This window comes from Sturnus vulgaris, chromosome 4 (assembly GCF_052056855.1).
Source record: "Sturnus vulgaris isolate bStuVul1 chromosome 4, bStuVul1.hap1, whole genome shotgun sequence".
NCBI classification, from domain to species: Eukaryota; Metazoa; Chordata; class Aves; order Passeriformes; family Sturnidae; genus Sturnus; species Sturnus vulgaris.
The window spans coordinates 60,133,517-60,155,986 of NC_142246.1; the positions used below are offsets into that span (position 1 = coordinate 60,133,517).

The following is a 22,470-nucleotide window of genomic DNA, read 5'->3' on the forward strand; positions in this document are numbered from 1 at the left end:
CTTTGGAGAGTAAATTGGCTTAATATTGCTGGCGTGACTTGTGTGCGAGGAGGAGAGGGCATCTAATATGCAAGATTTCCTCCTGCTCTGGCTGGCTGAGCACAGATAGATGAAGTGAGGACAGAAAGGTAGATTTCAGCCTGATTTTTGTCCTGCCTGTTGTTTTCAAACTGAGCCTTCACACAGTGAAGTATGCAGTTTTGTGATCTTCATTACATTCAAGTGGCAATGACTGTACATTTGACATGAAGAAATAAATTTAAAACTAGCTATTCCTATTCAAGTATAATAAAGCATAGTATTAAATGGGAAGCAACTGAAAATGTGATTCTTCTGTTTGTTTGTTTGGGTTTTTTTAGCATGAGAACAGGTGACCTTCTCTGCTGATAGATGCAGGGGCAGAAGCTCTCATTAGGAAACAAAGAAAACCTGACAGCAGAATGAAGGGTATGGAACTCATAATTGGCTTTTCTCATTGTTGCTGCACCACTTGCTTGGGTTTTGTTGGTGCTAATAACTCAGTCTGAGATCAGGCAAAGAGCAATGGCTGGCATACTTGAACTGCACACACACGTTTCAGTTTTAATTAGGAGGAGATACCAGGCAATGCACTCGTGATGTAGCTGCTCCTCTCCTACACTGCCTGGCTACCTGCAGCACCAGCTTCACTTAAGGTGGAGATGGAGAAAGAAGGGGTTTGTTTGTGCACAGGATGTCAGGGAGCAGCTCCAAATGGACTGTGACAGCAGAGGCTTGCAAATAGCAGGGATAAGCAGTTGGGTGGAAATTACTGAGATGAAGGAGCAGAAAGGTCTGTGACACCTCAATGCTTGCCTGAGAGGCAGCCTGTATCCATTCCAGTTAATGTCTGCTTCCAGCCCTCCTTGTCTTTGCACACTCTGTGTGCTCTGACTGCCCCTGGCCTTGTTTAGCCCATACATCTCATTGGTGTCACACGGTGGCTTCTGAAATAATGCATGGCCAACTCCCTCTGGGAGGTGATTTTTTTGACATCTTACTTGAAACTACTCTGCCACAGCCTCCTGAAGAGGCAAGCTATTTAAAGACCAGGGAGAAAGCTTCAGCCCCCTGCTTCCATACAAGAGAGTCATACGGTCCTTCAGCTCCACTTGGCACATGTGACAGAGTGGGATGAAAATGTGTGCTGCAATTTTTAATGGAATATCTTTTAAAAAAGAAATAACCTTAGAAGCTCTCTAACCTCATCTTCCTTATGAAAAAACACCCTCAAAACATCCACTGCTTATTCTTTGTAGTGTCTATGGCCCACATATTATCACGGCCAGTGGGACATCTCTTTTCTGTGCCTGTTTGAGCTTGGTTTTTAGTTTATTATCCTGATTTCCTAATTCGTTCCCTAACAGAGCAGTGTAAGGCTCAGGGCATGAGCAGAGCTACGTGTTCATGAAAGTGCGTGGATTTTGGAATTGCTTGTGAGGAGAGGACATGAAAGTATTTCTGAGAGTTTCGTCACACACTTGCTATGCAGTGCAAATTGAGTGCCTGTGCAGATTTTAAATTGTTTTCTAAATTAAGAGCTCCCTCTCTTCCTTTGTGGGTATGTGCACCTGTGCATTTCTGCATGCCCGTTGTAGTAAAGACAGACTAATTCCTCAAGTAGCTTCTAGGGGTTCTTATATTTGTGTAGATGCTTGAAATTATTTTGGCCTCAAGTCCTTTTCAGTTCATGATCAAAGTAGTAATGAATCCTTCAGTGACTGTTTTCCTTTTTTTACTTTTAAATCAGTATTCTTATTAATATTATTAGTAATTAAATTAGTACTATTGCTGCAGGAACTAGCTGTTATTGAAGCATAGCATCAGTTTGGATGGGAACACTGGCTCCAAAAAGCCAGACCAAACCCAGCAAACCAAAAATTCTGGATGTCCCACGATTGTGCTTGACCTTGACTATCAAAACATTCTGTAAGTGACATTTGGAGGTGCCTGTGTCATTCCCAAATTGAAAGAGTGTGGATGTGGCATAAGGAAATCCAAGCTGGGGATTGTACAGATGTCAGTGTCAGACAGTAAATATGCACCAGGCTTAACTGGAGTTGTCTGCAGGCAGCACATTACAGTGTTCCCAGGAAAGGCTGAAGAAGTGCTAGCAGGGATAGACAGCAATGTGGAATATTTGATCTCCCACAGCCTCAGTCCTCAGTGGAGCTGAGCTCCTTTCAGGGATTTCTTTGGCCTTATGGCATTGTAACTCTTCCTGCAGCAGCATCGTATTTCTCTTTTCCCCTAAAATTCTTCTCTTAAAGCTGGCAAGGACATCCCTTGCTGCTTGAGTGGTTATTGTGGTTTAATGGTGGTTTAGTGGTTTAACAAGCTGAAACACAGCCAAGATGTGACTTGAAGAAAAAAAAAAAAAAAAAAAGCAAAAGGGGAGAAAAACACTCAGGATGCAGAAAAGCCCAGCTCCTTCAGGCACTGGATTCATAGCTTTGTTAAAGATGAAATGTCCTTGGTCACTGGAGCTGGGATGGAGGGAAAGGAGGTGTGCCCCCCACCTCCTTGGGGCACAGGGACAGTCACAGTCCTACCTGAAAGCAGAGCCCCTGTGCAGTCAGCTGACTCTGCCCAGTTTTGGTGTGGTTTTGACCCTGTGCATGTCCCAAACAATCTGTGATTGTGATTGATAATGGTGTCCTAAAAAACCCAGCAAAGACAGAGGTCCTTATGCTGCCACTGCAGACTTGTGTGGTGCTTGTTCAGTGTTGTGTGTTTGTTTTCCTTTAAATTTTGTGCCATGAGGAAGAAAGTGGTTTCTGCTGAGCCCCTGGACCTGTGGAGAACCAGTCACTGAACCCTTGGGGGTTACAATAAATCCTCCTGACTATTGAACTATAAATACTCTGTGTATGTAAACCTGTATCAATGTCGAAGTCCTTTCAGGCTCATCAGAAAGAACTCCAGGAAGGGGGCCGTGGGTTGTTTGGCAAGGGTAAGAGAGGTCCAGACTGGCTGTTACAGATATTCTCTTATTCTCAGGTTAATTGCATTCCACTTTTGTCATCACTTATCACCTCATAAAACTTAAGTTTCTGAAATGGGTGAAATAAACTGATTTTGATTTGTTGCAATCAATCCATTATAGAGAGAGTTTTGAAATACTTCATCCAGGCAGGATCTTAACTTGCCATGAAACTGGTAAGAAATTTTCTTCTGTGGTGCTGTCATGGGATATCACAGGAGTTTCTGAAGCATTTTAGCATTTTGCCCAGGAAGATGCAAGTGAATGTGTCTGCTATTCACCACTTACTGAATTAAGAAGTAAATTAGTCTGAGCTATCAGGATAAGCCTGCTGAGAAGAAAAGGAGGAAAAGGGGTGTCTTTTTTGTCACTATGAGTTATAAAACATTCCAGTCTCTTGCCATGTGGTAGTTCCTTGCTGGTTGCCCTCCCTGTCCCCTCCTCCTGTCTGCTGTGGGACACATCTGCAGGCCTTGCTTTCATTCATGTGACTAATCTGCCTCAGCTTTGTTTGGGTGAGTAAGGGCAGAAGCAGCTCTCCATATGTGATTTTCTGAAGAAATTCAAGGCTTTGTCAAATGACCAGTGCTTCAATGAGAGTTTTATGTAGACTCAGACAAATGAAGTTGCAAGGAAAAGGCATTCCTCATCTCCTTCTTCCAATGTAAATAGTGCAGCATGTGGGAAACAGATGAGTGGACTTCCTGTAAAAGGCCAAGGATGACAACTTTGGACTTTATTAAGTGTTTGCTTGCATTGCTCTTTAATTTTTTGTCCGGGGAAGATCCTTCTGCTTGGGCACTGCGGCTCACTGTCAGCTTTCTTGAATATGAATAAAGTCTTCCTGGTCTTTCCCTTTCAGCAACTACTCTGATCATGACTGGGCACTTCCATAGAATTTCTTATTTATAGACAAGAAACTGATCTGGCATGCATTTTGCTCATTATAACTACTCAGTTCTTTGGTTGTTTTCTGTTTTAGCCTCCTTTACTGATATCAGTAAGGAAAGAGCATGTAAATGACAGATACGTTCAAAACACAAGCCTTGTTAGTAGATGAGAAGCTGATCTGTGGAAGGGGTGTTCCCCATGACTGGGACATATCAGTGTGTGGAAGCACACATACACACCGAGAAGGGATATGTTAGAAGATCCTGCTGTTAAAATTCAGAACTGGGCTTTTATAGTATCAAGTGTTTGACTGTCAGATCCCTTCAGGCCAGCTGTGTCAGCTTAGCAGCTTTAGATAAGTTATTGGTTGTATCAGTAGAATGTTTGTTCCTTTATCAGGTACTTTACCGAGTCTACCACATCTGCATCTCACTATCAGGATGTTTAACTTTGGGATTGATGAGTCAGACTGGTTTCAGATTTATTCAACACCAAAAGCTCTGTGATGCTCCCTTTTCCATTGACCCACCAGTAGCTTTGCAAATACCATTTGCTGCTGGTGGCATTGTTTGAGTCCTTTTACCCCATTCCAGGCAGAGCGTCCTGGCGGAATCTCCAGTCACCTCTGCCAAGGACTTGGAAACAAGAGGCATTTTAGAAGTGCATTACTAACTGCCCTTCTGATGGGGATTTTAATCCTTACTTGCATTTTATTACTAATGGACTTCCATGAAATTTATTGAGCTGTTGGTAAGCAAATGTTCACTGAGTGTGTGCCTTTCTCATGTCAGTTGGTAAAAAACACGAACTCATACTGCTTCCCTCTTTCTTGTTACAGCAAACCAACCCCATTGATGTGCAGTCTATTGAAGAAATTTTGAGGGTAGGTACTGTTAAATAATAGATCTCTGTGTTTGCTTAGATTTTGCATGCCTTAAGGTAATGTTTGGGGAAAAAATACCTCTCTGCTTCTGTTCACTCAGCAGATGTAGCTGTCACTAGTTTTAGGGTGTGTTGAGGAGAAGTAAAGATAAGAGTCAGCCTTGAATACAGCTGGAGTTGTAAGATCAGTCTTTCTATCAGTACATAAGTGTAATATAGTCTGGTACAGTTCAAGACTGACAAGTCATCTAAGATAGCCAGAGCTACTGCTACATCAAGTCAGGGGTTTGCCACTCCCAAGTGCCCTTCATCCAAAGGCTCTGGACAAGCTGCCTCATGTCTGTGTTGCCAGCCCCAGCAGCATGGCCCTGAGCAGAGGGTGTCCTTCCCACCTGCCTGTGCATGGCACTGCTGCTGCTCCCTCACTGTAATTCCAGCCCACTGATGCAGAGCAAAGCCATGTCTGATGCTGTAACCTTGTGTCAGAACTGACTGTGAGCAGTGCACAGGCTCCAAGTGGCTGTGGCTGAGTCCATGTTATCCCTTCCCTGTGCACAGTGTGAAAATGCCCTGGGATTCCCAAGCCAGTGGTGCTGATCTTGAGGAGATGGTTCCTTGATGTCAAATGCTATTCTGAGATGCTGAAATACTGGTGGAACAGTTTGGTTTCTGCAATTCACTTCCCTTGCTGTTGCTTGAGGTTGCAAAATCCTGATGCCTTGGTTGCTCTCCAGAAGCTGCTGTTGGGGCAGTGTTTTAGCTAGAGGTAAACTGTGCACTGGTGCCCACTGGCTGCCCTGTGCTGACTGGGGTTGCAGCACAAGGACTTCTGGAAATCTGGCATCTTTTTGTGTTTCACCAGACATATCCTATATTCTAGCCTGTTAGTAATGCATATCACTGTTTTTGTAGCAACCGTGAGCAAACATATCCAAATGCATGAGGAGGTAAATCCAAATGAATCTCTGAAGTATGAAACTTGATCTGTGCCTATCAGCAAAAATCCTGATGGCTGCTCCTCTCAATCTCTTGCCAGGAAATGACCCGGTCTTGGCCACCTCCCCTGACTGCTCTTAATACACCTACTAAAGCAGAGCCTTCCAAATTTCCATTCCCAGCAAAGGTAAGACACTCTTTCTGCCAGGACTGCTGATAAAGTAGTAGAGAGCTTTCTGACTATTGTATGTGTTTCCATCTGATTTTTTGCCCCCTTCTATAAATAGGGCCTGTTAGGAGGTAGTACCTTCAGAAAGAGTCAGATAAATTAAAGCACAATGGGGATGAATAAAAAAACTTAGACGTTTGTTGTAATTGTGGCCTTCAAGTACAACTACTTGTCTGAGACATTTTATCTCTGCTGAAACATAAAGTACATTTTATCTTTTGGTCAACAGAAATATTTGCTGGCTGTGTTAAACAGAAGTGTTTGGCAGCCCTTATAAAGTTTTTAAAGTATTTCTTCAAGAATGCACGTACTCGTAATGTAACCACAACCTGTTTTTGGTGACAGTAGCACATTATAATTTCTGTCCATGCTAAGCTTTGTCAGGCTAGCTTAGACTATGGGACACTTTGACAAGCTAGTTGAAATGTTTATTACAGTAAAGTAACACGTGAAAAACAAATCATCAATATGCTAGTCTTATGAGAGAGCTCATTTATTTTATTCTCAATTTGCACTCTGTCCTGTTTTTCTAGGAATTGCAACCTGAAGGATCTGTAGCAAAGGATCAGAGTAAGTTGATACCCAAAGGAAACACACAGTATGTGTGTATTGACAGGTAGCTTTGTGTGTTGTGTGTTATACATGACATGTCAAATGTTTGCATTGATTAAGAGGCATGGTTTGCTCTGCTTTGTTGAACAGTGATGAATTTAGAAATGGCTTAACAGATTGTGTACTTTCATTACCTAGACATTAAGGCAGCTGTTTATCAGAGGACAAATGGTATTTCATTAGGAAACCCTATTTGGAATAATGAATAATCTGAATGACAATTATGTCCTAGAAGAAAGTAGTGAATCTGGTGCTCATAGACCATAGGGTGCAAAAATGCTATAAAGGAGGCAAATAAACCCAACGTATTTATTTTTGATTTCCAGAGCAATATGGAACACCTTCAGAAATGTTGCCAGGTTCTCAGCCAAGAACATCGTAAGTAACCAGACCCTGTTCACATCTCTACTATGCAGTTAATTAAAAGAATCTGGAAAAAAACATATTTTGGGTTACTTGATGTTTCTGAAGATTAAGGTTTTATCAGTCTGATTTTTCTTAGACAAATTCTAATGCAGGGAATTTTCACCAACAGAAACATCATTGTTTCATGATGGAATCATAGAATCATTTAGGTTGGAAAAGACCTGTAAGATCATCCAGTCCAATTCTTAACCTGACAGTGCCAAGTCCACTAAACCTTGTCATGATTACAATGACTGTGTTAAAACAAAACTGAAGACAAAACCCAACTATTAATACATCAGATTAAAGTTATTTTGTTCTTTTAATCTGTGGCTATTTAACATCACAGTTTTGTGCTCTTCAACCTACAATAATGCATCCAACTGACATAAGTTACAAAGGATCCAAACTGAATCTGATTGATGCTGGATATTGTTTTGAAGCCTGGGAGGGCTAGTAAAGCTACATCTACTAGAACTGTAAAAAACAGGGCTGAAATTTCAAAGCAAAAAAAAAAAAGGTAGATAAAATAACTTGGTGCTGTCCTTGTAGGTGAAAGTGGTTATCTGTTAATTAGGTTAATTACAGAAGTTGCTTGCTTGAAAGCAGTTTTGTGTGGGCTGACAATAATCTTTCAGGATTAACTTGGCCAAATGCATCATTGCTAGGTTCTGAGCCCTGAGTAACAAACAGAAATCTTTCCATGTCTGGAAGGCTCAGGGGGGGTCCCTGTGCAAGGCGCTTGCTGAACCATTAAATTCTAATGTCTGTCGGTTCATATAATACATAAAGATCTTGTTACTCCATGATATGTTCTTCCATAGAAGGCTGCAAACTACAGACTACAAAGCTTACTCCACTTGTTTGCCTTTTCCTTATCACAAATCATTTAATTAAAAAGCCAGCAAAACTGGGTTACTTACAAGTAAGTCGTCACAAGTAAGAGCAAAAGCATATCTCCATCTTGCTTGAGATTCTAGAATTTTTCACTCAAGCTCTGTAGGGTCTCTTAAACACCCCTTTAGCTACTGTTCCAGCATTATGCAGAGGAGCCCTCACTCACTGGGGGCATGGGATAGTGACTTGCTGAGCAGTCAGCTACTGCCTTAATCTCTTCCTTATTTTGCTTCACTTTCATCCACCCCAGTTTACTCCTCCTCAATGATGTCTGGAAATTTTCACTGCACTACTAAAACTAGTAGTTCCAACTGCTCCAGGCTCTGCCTTCCTCCCCAGCTACCCTATGACCATCATCATTATTTCAGTTGTCAACTGCTTGTAAAAATCCCGTTAGCCCTTTAGTCCGTTTTCCAGGCAGCAGAGAGAGAAGAGACTTTTCCTGCAGATAAGAATTGGAAAAGACTCCTTCCTTAGCCCACAGGGCCAGAATTGTAAATTTGGCATGGTATGGAGCTGTGTCCTTAGCCATGATCCCTCTCTGCTCAGCATCCTTGCTGGGCACTTCAGAGCCAGAGCTCATCTGGAAGGGATGTGTGAGCCCACGGTAGGCAAAGGCAGTGGAAGCAGGAGGAACAGAGTGGCCTGGGTTTGTGTCCAAGTGAAATTTGCCCCAGGACTACTTCTACATCTTTCCCTTGAAGTGATGCATCCCTTCTTTTTTGTGTTTGTTTTCTCTGGCACAACAGGCTTGGCTTTCTGTGCTGTTCAAAGCACACGTGACTGTCTGAAAATTCAGCTGCCTGCAGTAGCTTGTGTTGCAAAGTATAGCTGGCTGAAAACAAACAGTGATTGTGCTGGTTAATTAGAAGATGAAATCCCAGGGCATCTGTGTGCCCAAATTAAGCATTCAGCTTTTCAGAGCGTGCAGGGATTTCCCAGATGGATTTCATTCTTGAATGCAGCCCTGAAGTTTGCACCTGGCAGTGCTGGAATGGAATCAGCCCTTCTTTTAAAAGGGGAGCTGCCAGCTCATTCTTGGTGATGCATCTTTAACCTGGCTAGCAGAGAGGGACCAGCCTGTGCTTTCAGCGAGGTTGTTTGGCAAGTGATAATAATTTTAGTGCTGCTTCTTTCATTGAAAGAACTCTTTTTAAATAGCTTTAGGGAGATTAATGGTGTGTATATAATGCAGATGAACAGGTCCTGCAAATGAAACTTTGGCATCTCTTTAATTCCTGAGCTAACTGGAGCATTAAAATTATTAAGGCAGATTTATTTTCTTTAACTAGACTATTTAACAATTTGTCAAAACCTTGTTTTGGGGGAAGTGGCTTTGTTGTCTGCCTTTGTAGAAGTATGACTTGAAATTTTAGTGCTCTTCCTTGATCCCAAATGGAGCATAAGTAGTTGCAGTGTTCTTTTATGCATTTTGTTTACCAGGAGCTCAGGTGGGAAAGGTAGTCCTTTTTATTACAAACAGTTTAATCAGATTTAAAGAGATCTAGGTAGTGTCTTTGCATGACCCTGTCCACAGCAGGGGTTTCCAACTAAATGATCTCAAAGGTCTCTTCCAACCCAAACCATTCTATGATTCTGTGATTACCCTCTCACTTCTAAAGGAAATAAGCCCACAATTCTTAAAGCACAAGAAACAAACAAGAAAAAAAAGAAACAAGACAAAAACAAACAAGAAAAAAACAAACCCCAAAACCAAACTTAAAACCTTTGAGCATCCTGTTTTAGCATCCCTGAAAATTTCTTCACTACCACTCTTTCCCCTTAGGAGTTGTAAAAGAAAATAAAAAGGATTCATTGAGATACCAGTAGATGCTTAGCCAAACTGCCCACAAGTGTGGAGAGTGCCTGTACTGTTGCTGTTCTTTTTTCATTTCTGTGCCTCATCTGTCTGGCAGTGAGCTTGGGCTCTGGCCCACAAGCAGAGCTGGCTCGTGCAGGATTGCTGCAGACTGCAGGCGGTTGGCCTTCTGTAGGAAATTTGGGGCTCTCCCTTTCCAAGGTGGTGTCTCATAGTGCTTCCCTTCAGTGTTTACTCTAAATGAAGAGGCAAGAGGTGATTTCCAGCGAGAAGGTGTGTGAGGAAATGAGGCAGTGGAGGGTAGAGCACAGGGGAATGACAGTCAAAATGCCTGAAAAAAGAAAGCACCGACTTTTTCCAACTTTCTCTCCATTTTTCCAGGGTGATGTGGTTCACTGGAGATCTTTTATAGTTGTTTTCTTGCTATAAAATATGTTGTCATGAAGGGTCAGAGTCCTGTTTTTCTTTTTTGGCCATAAGAAAAATTTCTCACAGAAAGCCCTTGGTTTGAAATGAGGTTGAAATAAGCAGAGTTTTGACCTGATTGATTAAAATCCCTGTCTCGGCTCCCAAGCTTTTGATTCCATTTTTGGAAGGACACTTGAATAATCCTCTGGATTGAGGAATAAATTGCAAGCTAGCTTCAAGATTTGAATAACTATACTTTTGAATAGCCAAGTTTTACCTGCCTATTTTTTAACTTCTTTTGGGATGCCTGCACAATTGCCAGAGATGGGGGATAACAACCTGGGAGAGCTTTGGGTCCCTCTCCTTCCCTTCCAGCCTTTTAAGAACCTTGGTAATATATTGAAATTGCAAACAGTAGTTACCACCTGCAGGCACAGGACTAAATTATGCTTTTGGAAATGTTTGTGGGCAGCCTGTTCTCTTCTCTAGAAGTAGTGAAACAGAGCTTGTGCCTCCCCACTTGTAAACTGCTCTGAGTACCTGAACTGCTTGACAGTACTGCTGAGATGTGCAGGAAAATGGAGTTCATTGAGTAGAGAAGAGATGGGAGAGAGGCTTGACCTTGGCGTTGATTTACACGTGTGATTGGAGACTTGAGCAGCTGAATGAGGACCCCTGGGACAGAAGAAACATTCACAGCCCCTGAGAGCAGAGTGTGTGAACAAGCACAGCTCCTGGTGCCCCGACACTTTGTCCCTTGGGGAGCCAGTACAGGCTGATAGCATCAGAGTCTCTTACTGTACCCATAAAAAAATTAAAACATTTTAACCATTCATTTCAGGTAATGACAGGGTTTAGTAGATTGAGCATGGCAGATGTTCAGAAAGGATGGGGGTGGTCGGTTTGTTTTGGCAAGTACAAACCAAATCTTTATCAGTGCCTGCTGCTTCAAAATGTGTCTGCCTTGGCTGATATTTATCTTCTGGTTGTCTTTCAGAATGCTCCAGGACGACCTGCAGCTCAGTGATAGTGAAGAGAGTGGTGACGACCAAGTCGGTTTTAGCTGTTTTATACACTAGGCACACAGACTTCCCTTTAAACATCACCACTTGTTGCATTGTTCTGAGTTCTGAGCTAACCTTTCCTCCCCCTCTCCTCTTTGTCTTTGTGAACAAAACAGGTTGTTGAAAAGTCACCTTCTTCACTTGCTCCTCCAAGGTACAGGTTTGTTCCCAAACTACTAGCTAGATCACATAAGGAGAAAAACAAAACTGCTGTTTATATGTGGGGTAGAAGGGTAAGGGTTCCTGGTTTCTCTTGTAGCTACAGATTTTGGTTTCTGGCTGCTCTTGAAAGTCAGCTTTAGTTGTGTGGGGTTTTCTGGGAAGCTCCAATTAGAAATGAATAATCCAGGCATGCTGGATTTTGCCTATGAACCAGAACTGTATTTCCTGAACTGCTCCTTTTTCTTCTCCTCCTCCCCTCCACCAGTGTCTGTAGATCACTCTGCAGCTTGATGGGATTTTCAGCTGTAGGGGCAATGGGTGAGATGTGAATCCAGTTTTAGCTCAGAAGGAAGCCCAAAACAGCCAAGTGGGTAAAGAACAGGAAAGGGTTAGGAAGACTCACTGAGGCTGTTTCAGCTCCTCTTGATAAGGAAGCTGATTGTAAGCAGTTCCTGCCATGTATTGTTAGTCAGAAGCAGTATTCAAGGTAGACTGAACAGCCACATGCCAGCATTTGAGGAAGAAGGATGGAAAAGCTCAAAATTTTTCCTATAGGAGAGCACTGAAGTAGATTTTTTTGGCTTGATATGCATATTCTTCAAGCGCAAGAGTGATCTACAAAGTCAGACTTGCAGAGGAGCACACCGATACTTGGCATGATGTGTGACTCTGCAAACTCTTAAAATAGGAGTGATCTCATGATATCAGTCTTGGATCAGCAAGGAGCTTGCCTCCAACTCATACAAATGTGTTGACACTGATAAATTAAAATATCTACATTTTAATTTTGTAAGCCCATTTCAAAAGAAAAACACTGTGGATAAAAGGGACAGCTCTTCCTTGATTCCATCCACTCCATTGTCAGTGTGGAGAAAAACACTTTTCGTTAGAGTAGGGTGTTGCAAGAAGTGCTGCTATTGTGGTTATTAATAAAGTGGATACAACAACGTGACCAAGTAACACAGCTGAAGGGAAAACTTAAAGGGAAAAACAGAAAAACCAGAAACCATCCTGAAATATATGTTCCTTCCTCGTTCACTTTTATTGGAAGTTTTTGATTTTGAGAGTTGAGATTTTCAGAAAAGCACTGGGCAGTTTTAGTGCTTTTTAAACTTTGGTTGGCAAAATGCAGCTCCACGTTGTAGCAGTGGCATCCTGCCTGCATATTTGACTGGGTTGGAGTTGAAGGTTTTATTGTTTCCAGCAATTTTTTATTCTGGTGCTTTATTTTTTGAGTATGCCAATGTATTTCTCTGGCCTTCTCCCCTCTCAGCTAAGTGCCATAACATGGGGTTTCAGTTATTTTTGAATACTGCCCTGTCAATATAATAAGTGAGTAACCTTCAGCCATGCTGCTTTCTAATTTTATCTCACGTGGCCTTGCAGTTCCTTACAGTCCCAGCCCAAGAGTGTGGCATCAGCACATTCCAGCAGCTCGGAGTCAGGGAGCACCAGTGACTCAGACAGCTCCTCAGACTCGGAGACAGAGAGCCACTCGAGTGACAGTGAAGCAAACGACCCTCCAAGAGCACCAGCACCTGAGGTGAATGCAAATGAAAGGCAGAGGCTGCTCACACAGCCCCTTGCCTCACACTCTGCTGTCTCAATGCAGTCAGGGCAGGAGACTTTAAATGCTGTCATTGTTCAGGTGTCCCCTTGACATCTTTGTTGCATCACTCGACTTTTCTTGCCCTTTGCTTCCATTCTTGAGTTTGTCAACCTTAGTTACCCTTAGTACTAACATGATTAGACTTTCAGATGCCCAACCTGGAAGTGTTCCCCCATGTCCTTTGGCTCAGTTGTCTAGCCCTCCTGGAGGAATCAGTGCCTTCACTTGGGAGACAAGAGAAGGCACAAATGGGAAGCACAGCTGGACTGTGTGGGGTCCACCTTTGCCTGTGCAGGATTTCTGGGTGCCTTTATGGGAAGTGTCAGGGTGAGAGCAGTTTCCTGATAATTTAAGAGGAGCTGCTGCCTCCCTACAGCTTCTGTGCATGAGTGACAGGTTCAGCTTCTCTCAGGTTGCAGCTGAAGGGATCAGACCTGCAGGAAGGGCTGGAATATGCTTAGTCTTGCTGCTGTTGAATTTGGCTTGGATACTGCTGCACTGGCATTTCTGAGGCTTTTATTGGGGAAAGCAGACAAACAGAACTTGGTGCCTTAAACTTTCATAATTGTGAGACCATGCATTTTAAAAAAAATCTGCTGCAGAAGTGCTTGTGTCCCATGCTCTCAAACAGTTCTTCCAGCTTGCAAAACATTCTCAGGCCACTGGGAAGTACATGGCTGTGTCTGCAGACCACAGCTGATGCAAAACAATCTACTGGCAGTTTTGAGGTACTCTTACAAAACCCCTTGTAATTTAATATTCCTCCCCTGCCTCAGCTCTAGCTCTCTCTCTTTTCACCTTAGAAGTGCACAAACAGAGAGAAGCCAAAACCAAGCTCTGAGACAGCCTGTCTTTCCATCTCACTCTAATACTCTTTGCCCTCCAGCAGTTCAGTTACAGACTTTGCCTACTGCAATATGGTGTCTTTGAAGGAAGATGATGTACTTCTCTTTTATTAAATTCTGCCTGGTTTGTCTTGAAAATACTAATGAAGTCCTAGTTATTGCCATTGACCTTTTCGTCCTTTTTTATTCAGCCAACTGTTCATCCATGATGCTCTAGAGCAAGTTAGGGCACATGGCCTGTTTGTTTATAGTCAGTTCTTCACATGCAAAAGCAAACACTTTGAGATCTCTAGGCAGCAGTCCCTGGGCTCTGGTAAGCTCTGCTAGGATGGAAACAGCCCATAAAAACATCAGTTTTGAATCTTCCCTTTCTCTTTTTGTCTGCAGCCCGAGCCACCAACTCCTAATAAGTGGCAGCTTGACAACTGGCTGACCAAGGTGAACCCACCAGCAGTGCCAACAGAGAGCCTCAGTGACATTGCCCGTGGGGATGGACGTGAGGAGGCCAAGAAGCAGGAGCAGGACATCAGCAGCAATTCCTCCCAGCAGCACACTGAGCTGAGGGAGCCTCCTCACAAGAGCCAAGTGGCCAGGGCTCCTCAGGAGGCTCCTCTTCCGACCAAACGCAGCTGCCAGAAGGCTCCGGCACATGAGCCCTCGCCCAGGCAGACCGTGGGGATCAAAGGGCCCAGCAAGACCCTGCTGCACCAGGAGCCCAAGAGAGGCCTGAAGGTGGAGAGTGAGCCTGGGCCTTTGGAGGTCACTGACCAGTCTTTCAGGGACAAGCCAAAAGTCAAAAAAACAGTGAAGACAAAATCCAGTGACAGAAAAGATCTGAAACCAGGACTTCAAGAGCCTTCTGAGAAAAAAAAGGACAAGGGCTCCCACCAGGCCAATGCCAAACCCTTCTTGGACCCCAGGCTCATGGGAGATGCCCAAGCACGCGATGGTCTCAGTCCCCTTCCTCAGGGCCAGGGCACAACCTCCATCAGGACCAGCAGCCACAGGCTTCAGGATTTGCCCAAGGAGAAACTGCCCTTGCCTCTCAGGGAGAAGTTGCTCTCACCAGTGAGGGATCCCCCAACCCGTGAGCACCTCGTGGTGAAAATAGATCTCTGTCACCTGGAAAAAGTCCCTCAGCCCCCCAGGAAAAATGAGCACCAAAGGAAAGCAGAGACCAAGGACCTTCCTGGTGCAAGGAAACAGGACTTGAAGAGGAAAGCCATGGACAGTCCTGAGGAGTCCCTTAGAAAAAAGAAGGTGAGAGGTGGATTGGGAGGTGGGTTTGTACAAGGACCAATGTGTTATCTGAAAAACCTGTGTGGACTTCCCCCTTCATAGGTTGGGAGTAGAGCCATTATCCTTCTATAAAGCTATTATCAAGGGGAATGTGAATCAAAACTGTCTGCAGATGTTTCTTGTTGGTCACAAATCCCTCCTGAGCAAATGAAAAGCTCTGTAAGCTATCTAACATGCTTGGGTATTTTGGAATATATTTTTGCTCTGTTTTCTTGAAATCCTGGTTTTCTCAGACAATAAAACTAGTTGTAACAGTCACTTTCCATTGAATTATAAGACAGCCCTTTATTTAACTTAGGTGATCGTTGCTCACAAGTGTTCTTTGAGAAGCTGACTCCCAAAGGGGACTATGAATATACCTCCAGCCAGCTGGGTCAGCTGCACAAAGAGTTGGCTGCAGACCTTGTGGGGATTGGGTATTCCCTCTGGATATTTCAGTCCCTGACTCCTTTTTTGGTCCTCCTCAGAGAGTTGGTGGCTCAGCCCTTGGTTTGGGTTTCATTTAGTTTTGCCATTTTATGAATTTCCTGTACTTGCGAGGTAGAATTGAGAAGAGCAGAGAAATGGTGAAGAAACTAGAGATTTCTGTTCTGAAGAACAGAAATTCCTGCTCTTGCAGAGCAGTGGGAGAAAGGGCAACAGGCAGTGAATCTGTCACATGTTTTCCTTTTGTATAAGAGACACAGGAGAGGAGCTATTTGATATTAGACATGTCTTGCCTTGCAATCCCAGTGCCTGACTGCAGGGAAGCCCCTCTCAGTGCCTCACTGTCAGTTCTGTCAGTGCATCAGTACCCTTGGGGCCTCAGGGCAGCCAGCTGGGTCAGGTACAGCTGTCAGACATCTTTTGTGCCTGTGTGGAACCTGAAAAACAGTGTAAGGATGTGATCTCAGTGCTGGAGCCCTGTCCTGAGCACCCTGCCAGAGGCAGACTGTGTCACAGCACACCCTTGTGAGTGACACAAAGCTGGCTGTGTCCCAGACATGAGTACAGGCTGGGAGAAGAACTCACTGAGAGCATGCCGGGGAGAAGGACCTGGAGATTCTGCTGGATGAGAGACTGGGCATGACCCAGCAGTGCGTGCTTGCAGCCCAGAAAGCCAAATGTGTCCTGGGCTGCATCCAAACATGTGTGGTCAGGAGGCTGAGGGAGGGGATTCTGCCCCTCTGCTCCTCTCTGGTAAGACCCCACCTGCTGTGCTGCATCCAGCTCTGGGATCCCCAGATTACTGGTGCTTTTAAATTTCACCTATATCAGCATTTTGGTGATAAAAATGAACCCCCCTGCATATCTGTAGTATCTGTGTGATCTAACTCACATGCAAATGCCTTGTTTTTGATTACTGGTAGCAGCAACAGGTTTAGCAGTTTCATCCCTGCCACTACAAAGCAATTAATCTAGCCAAGCAAAATTAGATAAAATGTCATTTTAGATTACCTGTCAGTGAGCTTGCCATCTGTATCTTCTGTGCTGTGGGTTTGCAATTAGTTGGTTCCAATAAGATATATTTCTTCTTTTTTTTAACCAGACTCAATCAAACTTAGCTGTGTTGATCTGTATTTTATGTGAATTTTGAAAGCCTAAGTGATTTTATTTTTTCTTTTTTTTTTCCTTCCTATTAGAGGGGAGAGAAGGAGGAAACTGATAGGAAGAAAATGAAATCAGAAAAAGAAACAAAATCATTGCAGTCTTCATCTAACAAAGACTCCAGTAAATTGAAGTGAGTATACAGTGAAGGATGTATAAATCCAAGTCTTTCCTAAACAGCTTAGATGAAGGAAGTGTATCTCCTGTCCTTATACTCATGAGTTTGCTTCTAACATAATGTTCCTTCTGAAACCTAATCTACAGCAGATTTGCCTTTACATCCTGGAAGCAACCAAAATCAAAAACCAGTTCTGTAGGTGTGGGTGGGTGAGGGCAGTGAGCATTTTCCTTTTCCACTAAAGTCATCCTATTGTCCTTTGTCTTGTTTTCCTACGTGACCCAATGGACACAAAACCAATGTGCTTTTGAGTCCTGACTGTCTGGAATTTCAGGTGGCCTTTGTGACCAGGAATTCCTCCTTTTTCCCTGTGCAGCATTTCAGTGCTGCTGGTAGCTCTGCTGGAGCCTTCCCTGTAATTGGCATACCAGAGCACTGGCAGCATTCTGGCCAGGCCTTTGCTCTAGTGAGTGCTTCCAAGAGCCTGTTTCTAACTGGGCAGTGTTCCCGAGAGGGGAGACTCATGCCTCAGTCATGGGCTACTGCATTTGATTCCTGCTTGCTTGTGGCTTGAATTTGAGGTGTTGGCTTGGGTTGGTATGTAGTGTTGAGGTTTGTGTCCTGACAATAGGAGTAAACTGCTTTTCTGAAGAGAAAACACTGACACAGTCTGGAAGCGCTGAGGAATTGGGATTAACATTTAGTTGGGTGAAAGGGTGTTTGGATTGTTATAGTATTGCAAGATCTTTAATTCTGGGGTTTATTTCTCCCTTCTTCTCAGTGAAAATGAGCACCTGTTTTAGTCATGTTCTGGCTTTTGGAGTGGGAAGGATAGGATGCATTTCTGGGGAGATAGTGCACTTGAGCAGGTCAGATGATGGTTCTGTGCTCTGTGGAGCATCAGCTGTGCCAAGGTGGAGAAGCTTGGGAGCATGTGTATGATGTGAGTAGGGACCAAACCATGGGAAAAGTGCATGGTGAAAGAAGGGAGAGGATTGTCCCATGCACAACAGAATGAGGCAGGATGTGCACCCTCACACCTCAATCTCCTCACTGGCTTAAACTTCATTTCCTCCTCTTCTGATGTTGCAGTCCACAAGCTGGGGTTCCCTGCTCAGTGTTTTCTTAGAATCTTTGGGAAACTGAATAAAAATGTATAAATGAGCAGTGGTTCTAAACAAAGTTTAGAACTATTTGGTGCTACTTAGAGCTGTCAGGGTTCCCTGCTCATCCTAACTTCAGATGATCCGAAATCTAATGTTATTAAATGTGATAATCTCTGCCATTTAAAAGCGTAGCATTTTAAGTCTCTCAAATTTGTGAATGTTGTCTAGTTAATCTGGCAAGTCTTAAAGGAGGAACTCAGTTTAATTCTGTCAAAGCACATACAGGATCAAGTGTCAGGGTGAGTACCTCTGACCACAGGAAATATGATCTACCGAAAGGGGATAAGGCAGGCAGTGCTGCAGTTGATTTTCCTTGTTGGGTGATTTGTCCCAGGGATTTTAGTCACTGTAATCACCTCCCTCACTGAGTGAAAAGAGGCTGTATTGGAAGCATGCTTTTTTTGCCATGTCCTGATGTTCTGGTTACAAGTGTTTGGTCCAAGGATAAGTTCTGAGGTTTATTCCTACTTGAAAGGCAACTTGCTTGTATGTTGATGGTAGGTGAAGGTTTGCTGTCTAAAGCACAATGAAGCCCCTAAAGTTTCATTTTGCTTTTGTTGAATTCTTTGTATTAACAAGCCATCTCACGCTTCCAGAGGAGTTTAAATGGAATTGGCACATGATGTAACTAAGTTTGTAAAAAATCCCTACATTGTATGTACACCATATTCATGAATTTGCTTCCCATCTCTAGAGCATCAAAAACTTCGTCTGAAACTCAGAAGAAAGATGTGCTCCCACCACTGCCAGCCATGTCTGCTGCACAGCCTGCACCAAAGTCAGCCAAGATGACCCAAAAGAGACCCAGAAATGAGACGACTGAACTGCCTGCCATGGATAACCCTGCCAGGAACAAGAGTAACCACAAGGATCCTTTGGTTGCCAAGCACAGAAAAGTGGAGGGAAATCATATGGAGCTGTCGAAGGGCATCAAAGTAAGTATCCAGGATAACTGGTGAGATGTTTCCTCCAACGTGGGTGCTATGTGGTTCTCTCAGAAACATACTCTGGAAACACCAAAGGCATGATAATCACGTTTATGCTAATCACAATTTCAGATTTTAGGCAACTGCAAATGTAATACTGATGTATTGGTGTAAAAATAAGTGTGCTTATAAAAAGAAATAAGGGATTGATTAAAAAGAAGAAAATAAGCAACCTGTGGCATTGACTACAGCCCAGGTATAAGCTTTTATAGCTTGTTTACAAAATGGTTCATGATCCTTGCAGCTGGTTCTTTGCATTTCTGGGTTACAAAATTTGATTACATGGCTGCTTACTGGAGGCTCAGGATGTGTGGTCTGGGATGTTGCTGTGTGTGTGTTAAGCCAGACTGTGGACACTGTATTAGCTGGCTCTAACTGCTTGCTTTTTCCTTTTCCTTGTAGTTAGTAATGGGGAATCAGCAATTGTTGTGTGGTTAAGGTGGAAATAAGTGTGAATAGATCTTGCCATTCTGCCTTGGCTAGAGGCCATGAAAACTGTGCTGCTTGCAGCCTCACTGCTCTCTTAGTCATTGTGCAAGGAAACCTGCTGCTGAATTTCTCTGAGCTTGGGAGAAGTTTGAATGGTGTTGGGCATACAAGCTGTCAGGTGAGAAGCAAGCAGGGGTTGCTGGTGAAGAGAGCCTGGAGAATACACTGTGCTTGGGACAGATAAACATTTTCACTTGAAATTTAGGAAAGCCAGGCTTTGGAACTGGTTTAGGTATATCTCTCTAACCAGCTTTATCTCTGTCTTTTTTCAGGGATCTGCAGGTGATGTCACAAAGCCTTTCCCAGTGCCTTCTTTGCCAAATGGTACCTCTAAGCCAGGGAGACCTCTGCTCAAGTTTGAAAAGTAAGTTTTTGTTTGATACCCCTCATCTTTTCTTTCTGAAGACGTGAGGCAAGGCTGGCCATGAGGCCACCCTGGCTTCTGCTTTTTCCTGAGCACTTCTTTGAGAGGAAAGAGAGGGGGAGAGATGTGTGAGACCTGCCTTGTACTGCCTTCTCATGCCTATCCACCACAAAGTAAAAGTTTGCAACAGTTTTGGTTTGAGGTAAGGTACTCTGGAAATTACGTCTCTCTTGTAAGCAGGTAACTTGAATGCAAGTTTTGGTCTCAGATAAGTGTGTGGTTGCTGCTAAATTTACTTTGTTTCAATTAAAATGTATTTATGGGTCTGTACTTGAGGAATGATAGATGATGTAACTGCTGTCTTTCCATGGGAATGAGGAAATTAATTTGTTCCCATAGAAGCCCAACCTCTGTTGTTTTTTTATTTCTAAATGTAAATTTTTATATTAGTTCAACATATGTTTTTAAAGAAATCAATCAACCCATAGCACCCTTTGGATAAGAAAGCAAAGCTGATGATTATCCTACCCTTTTTCATCTGTTTTTCCTCTCTGTCCCCAATTCAGGCAACATTCAAAGGAATACTACATCGAACAGGCCCAGAGGCTGAAGCACAAAGCTGATGCAATGGTAAGTCTTGATCTTGTACTGGGAATGTTGACCAGCTCCTGCAGTCAGTCCTGGTACCTGAGTGTGTGGGAATGAGGTTCACCGGCTACCATGACACATGGAGTGGGAGTCATGTGTTGGGAGTCTGTCTTTATTTGCCAGATGTTCAGATGTTTCTCTTTTATGAAAATACACTTAGAGAATGAGATTCAGAACTGGTATTGTCGGGGGTTAGCTTTGCAGAGCTATAAAAACATCCTTGGAAAACAGATGGAACAGTTAATTTTAAGACAGTTGAAAAAGTCAGAAAAGTCAGGATCCTGGCATTTATTGAGCTGCTGGTGACCAAGACTTGGAAGTGGCCTTGGCAGATCTGATTTTCCCTACTCTGTGCAGCTTAACAGTGTGCACAAGTGAATACATTGCTTTGCTAATTATGGCAAATAATTATCTCAGTCAGATAATGTCCATTTGCTGCTTTCTGTTTACCTGTGAAAATGAAATGAGGGCATACTGCAGTGGGAAATCCCCCTGTGCCTAGCAGAAGGCAAGCCTCCAACAGCAGACAACAGTATATAAAAAATAGTGAAGATAATAAATTACTCAAGGAAACCATTGAGCAAAGAGAGACAAATGTAGCACACAAAGTTGATGACTGGGATCACATGAAGGGTTCTGCTGAGACCTCTTTAATTTTCACCCAGAGGCCAGACTGAAATATTTTTCTTTCTTCAAGTCCTGCCTAACTAGGAAGAAAAAAGAATTCAAGTATGCTTGAGAGAAGTGTGTTTGGTCTTAGTTAAAAAATGAGAATTTTCTTCCCAATAGACTGACAAGACTGGAAAGGCCTTTGAGTACCTGGAGGCTGCTCTTTTATTCATTGAATATGGGATTGCCTTGGAATCAGATGTGCTGGAACCAAAATCAGCTTACAGCATATTCAGTGACACCATAGTTCTCATCAAGTAAGTGGCTTTCAGAGGGTGACAGTTCGGAATGTTTGGAGGGGAGGGCATTTTGACATGCAGTCAGTCCTCTGATATTACCAAAATATTACCAAGTTCCTTGTACCAGGACTAAGAACTCAGGGCAGGTTTCCTGACTTCCCTACTGTTTTTAAGATAATGGCATGCACTGTTTTTTCATAAGCTGTGAGGCTTCAGAGTGCTCTAGTGGCTGAGAAGGTTCTGTTTGTTTTGTTTCCCTAGATTCATTATGACTTTGAAACCTTTTGCAGACTCCTCAGTCTCTTCACACGGAAAAATCTTTGCTGTGTTACGGTGAGTAACTGTTCTTCTATTCCTTTGTGCACTGCTTTGAAACTTGATAGAGGGAAAGATCCATTGGTTCCAGGGGTGAAGGAATGAGTTAAATGGGAGTTAGAGTCATGCAAGGAAAAAAACTAACAATATAAAGGAACAGAAAAAAACCACAATATAAAAAACAGAATGAATTGAAACATCTCTAAAGTAAGCTGGGACTACAAGGGACTACATGTAGAAAGCACAGGCTTTAAAATTTGATCTGCTGGTAACTTGAGAGCACATAAGGGCTTTCACCTAAGGTGAAAGAATGTGATTTGCCTGCCCATGTTTGAGCTGTGTAACTGAAGCTGTAGCTGAACATGGATGAGGCACTTCTGGATGGGGGCTTACTCAGCCTTTGGCACCTCTGAGAGCCTGGGCACCTGTTTGTAAGAAAGACCACAGGAGGCCCTTCCTTGTTGCTTTCTTTCCTTTGTATTTTTTTTTCACAAAGCCTTTTTTTATCATAATTATGATCAGAAGGAGGAGAAATTTTGAGCTTAATTGACCTTCAGTAGAGCTGAGCTGTGCCTGCCTCCATCCCAAAAGGCTGATGAGGGCTGGGCACAAACACTGACATTCGGGTGTGTTTCTGTCCACAGCATGCGCTGCCAGTCCATTCTGCACATGGCAATGTTTGGTTACAAAAAAGACACTGCTATGAGGTATTCCAGACTCCTGAATGACCACTTCAAGGTAGGGCACACAGGTATCATTAAGCTGCCAGCTAGGTGGCTATGGTAGTTACTGATGCCAGCTGAACAATACAAAACTAACTAGGCTTTTAT

The 22,470-nt window shown here is 43.2% G+C and overlaps 1 protein-coding gene across 2 annotated transcripts in view; it reads left to right on the top strand.

The window, feature by feature from the left end:
* AFF1 (ALF transcription elongation factor 1) overlaps positions 1–22,470 on the top strand; it is a 67,207-nt gene that overhangs the window by 37,866 nt on the left and 6,871 nt on the right. Inside the window, exons 4-18 of one of the 2 annotated variants that reach the window (XM_014880565.2) lie at positions 4,731–4,775; positions 5,811–5,897; positions 6,473–6,509; positions 6,878–6,929; positions 11,078–11,132; positions 11,261–11,304; positions 12,693–12,849; positions 14,148–15,020; positions 16,682–16,779; positions 18,625–18,865; positions 19,678–19,769; positions 20,336–20,399; positions 21,207–21,343; positions 21,587–21,658; positions 22,285–22,378. In XM_014880565.2, coding sequence (XP_014736051.2) covers positions 4,731–4,775; positions 5,811–5,897; positions 6,473–6,509; positions 6,878–6,929; positions 11,078–11,132; positions 11,261–11,304; positions 12,693–12,849; positions 14,148–15,020; positions 16,682–16,779; positions 18,625–18,865; positions 19,678–19,769; positions 20,336–20,399; positions 21,207–21,343; positions 21,587–21,658; positions 22,285–22,378 — 2,148 coding nt within the window. The remainder of the gene's footprint in view (positions 1–4,730; positions 4,776–5,810; positions 5,898–6,472; positions 6,510–6,877; positions 6,930–11,077; positions 11,133–11,260; positions 11,305–12,692; positions 12,850–14,147; positions 15,021–16,681; positions 16,780–18,624; positions 18,866–19,677; positions 19,770–20,335; positions 20,400–21,206; positions 21,344–21,586; positions 21,659–22,284; positions 22,379–22,470) is intronic. The other variant, XM_014880566.2, reaches the window with a different exon arrangement.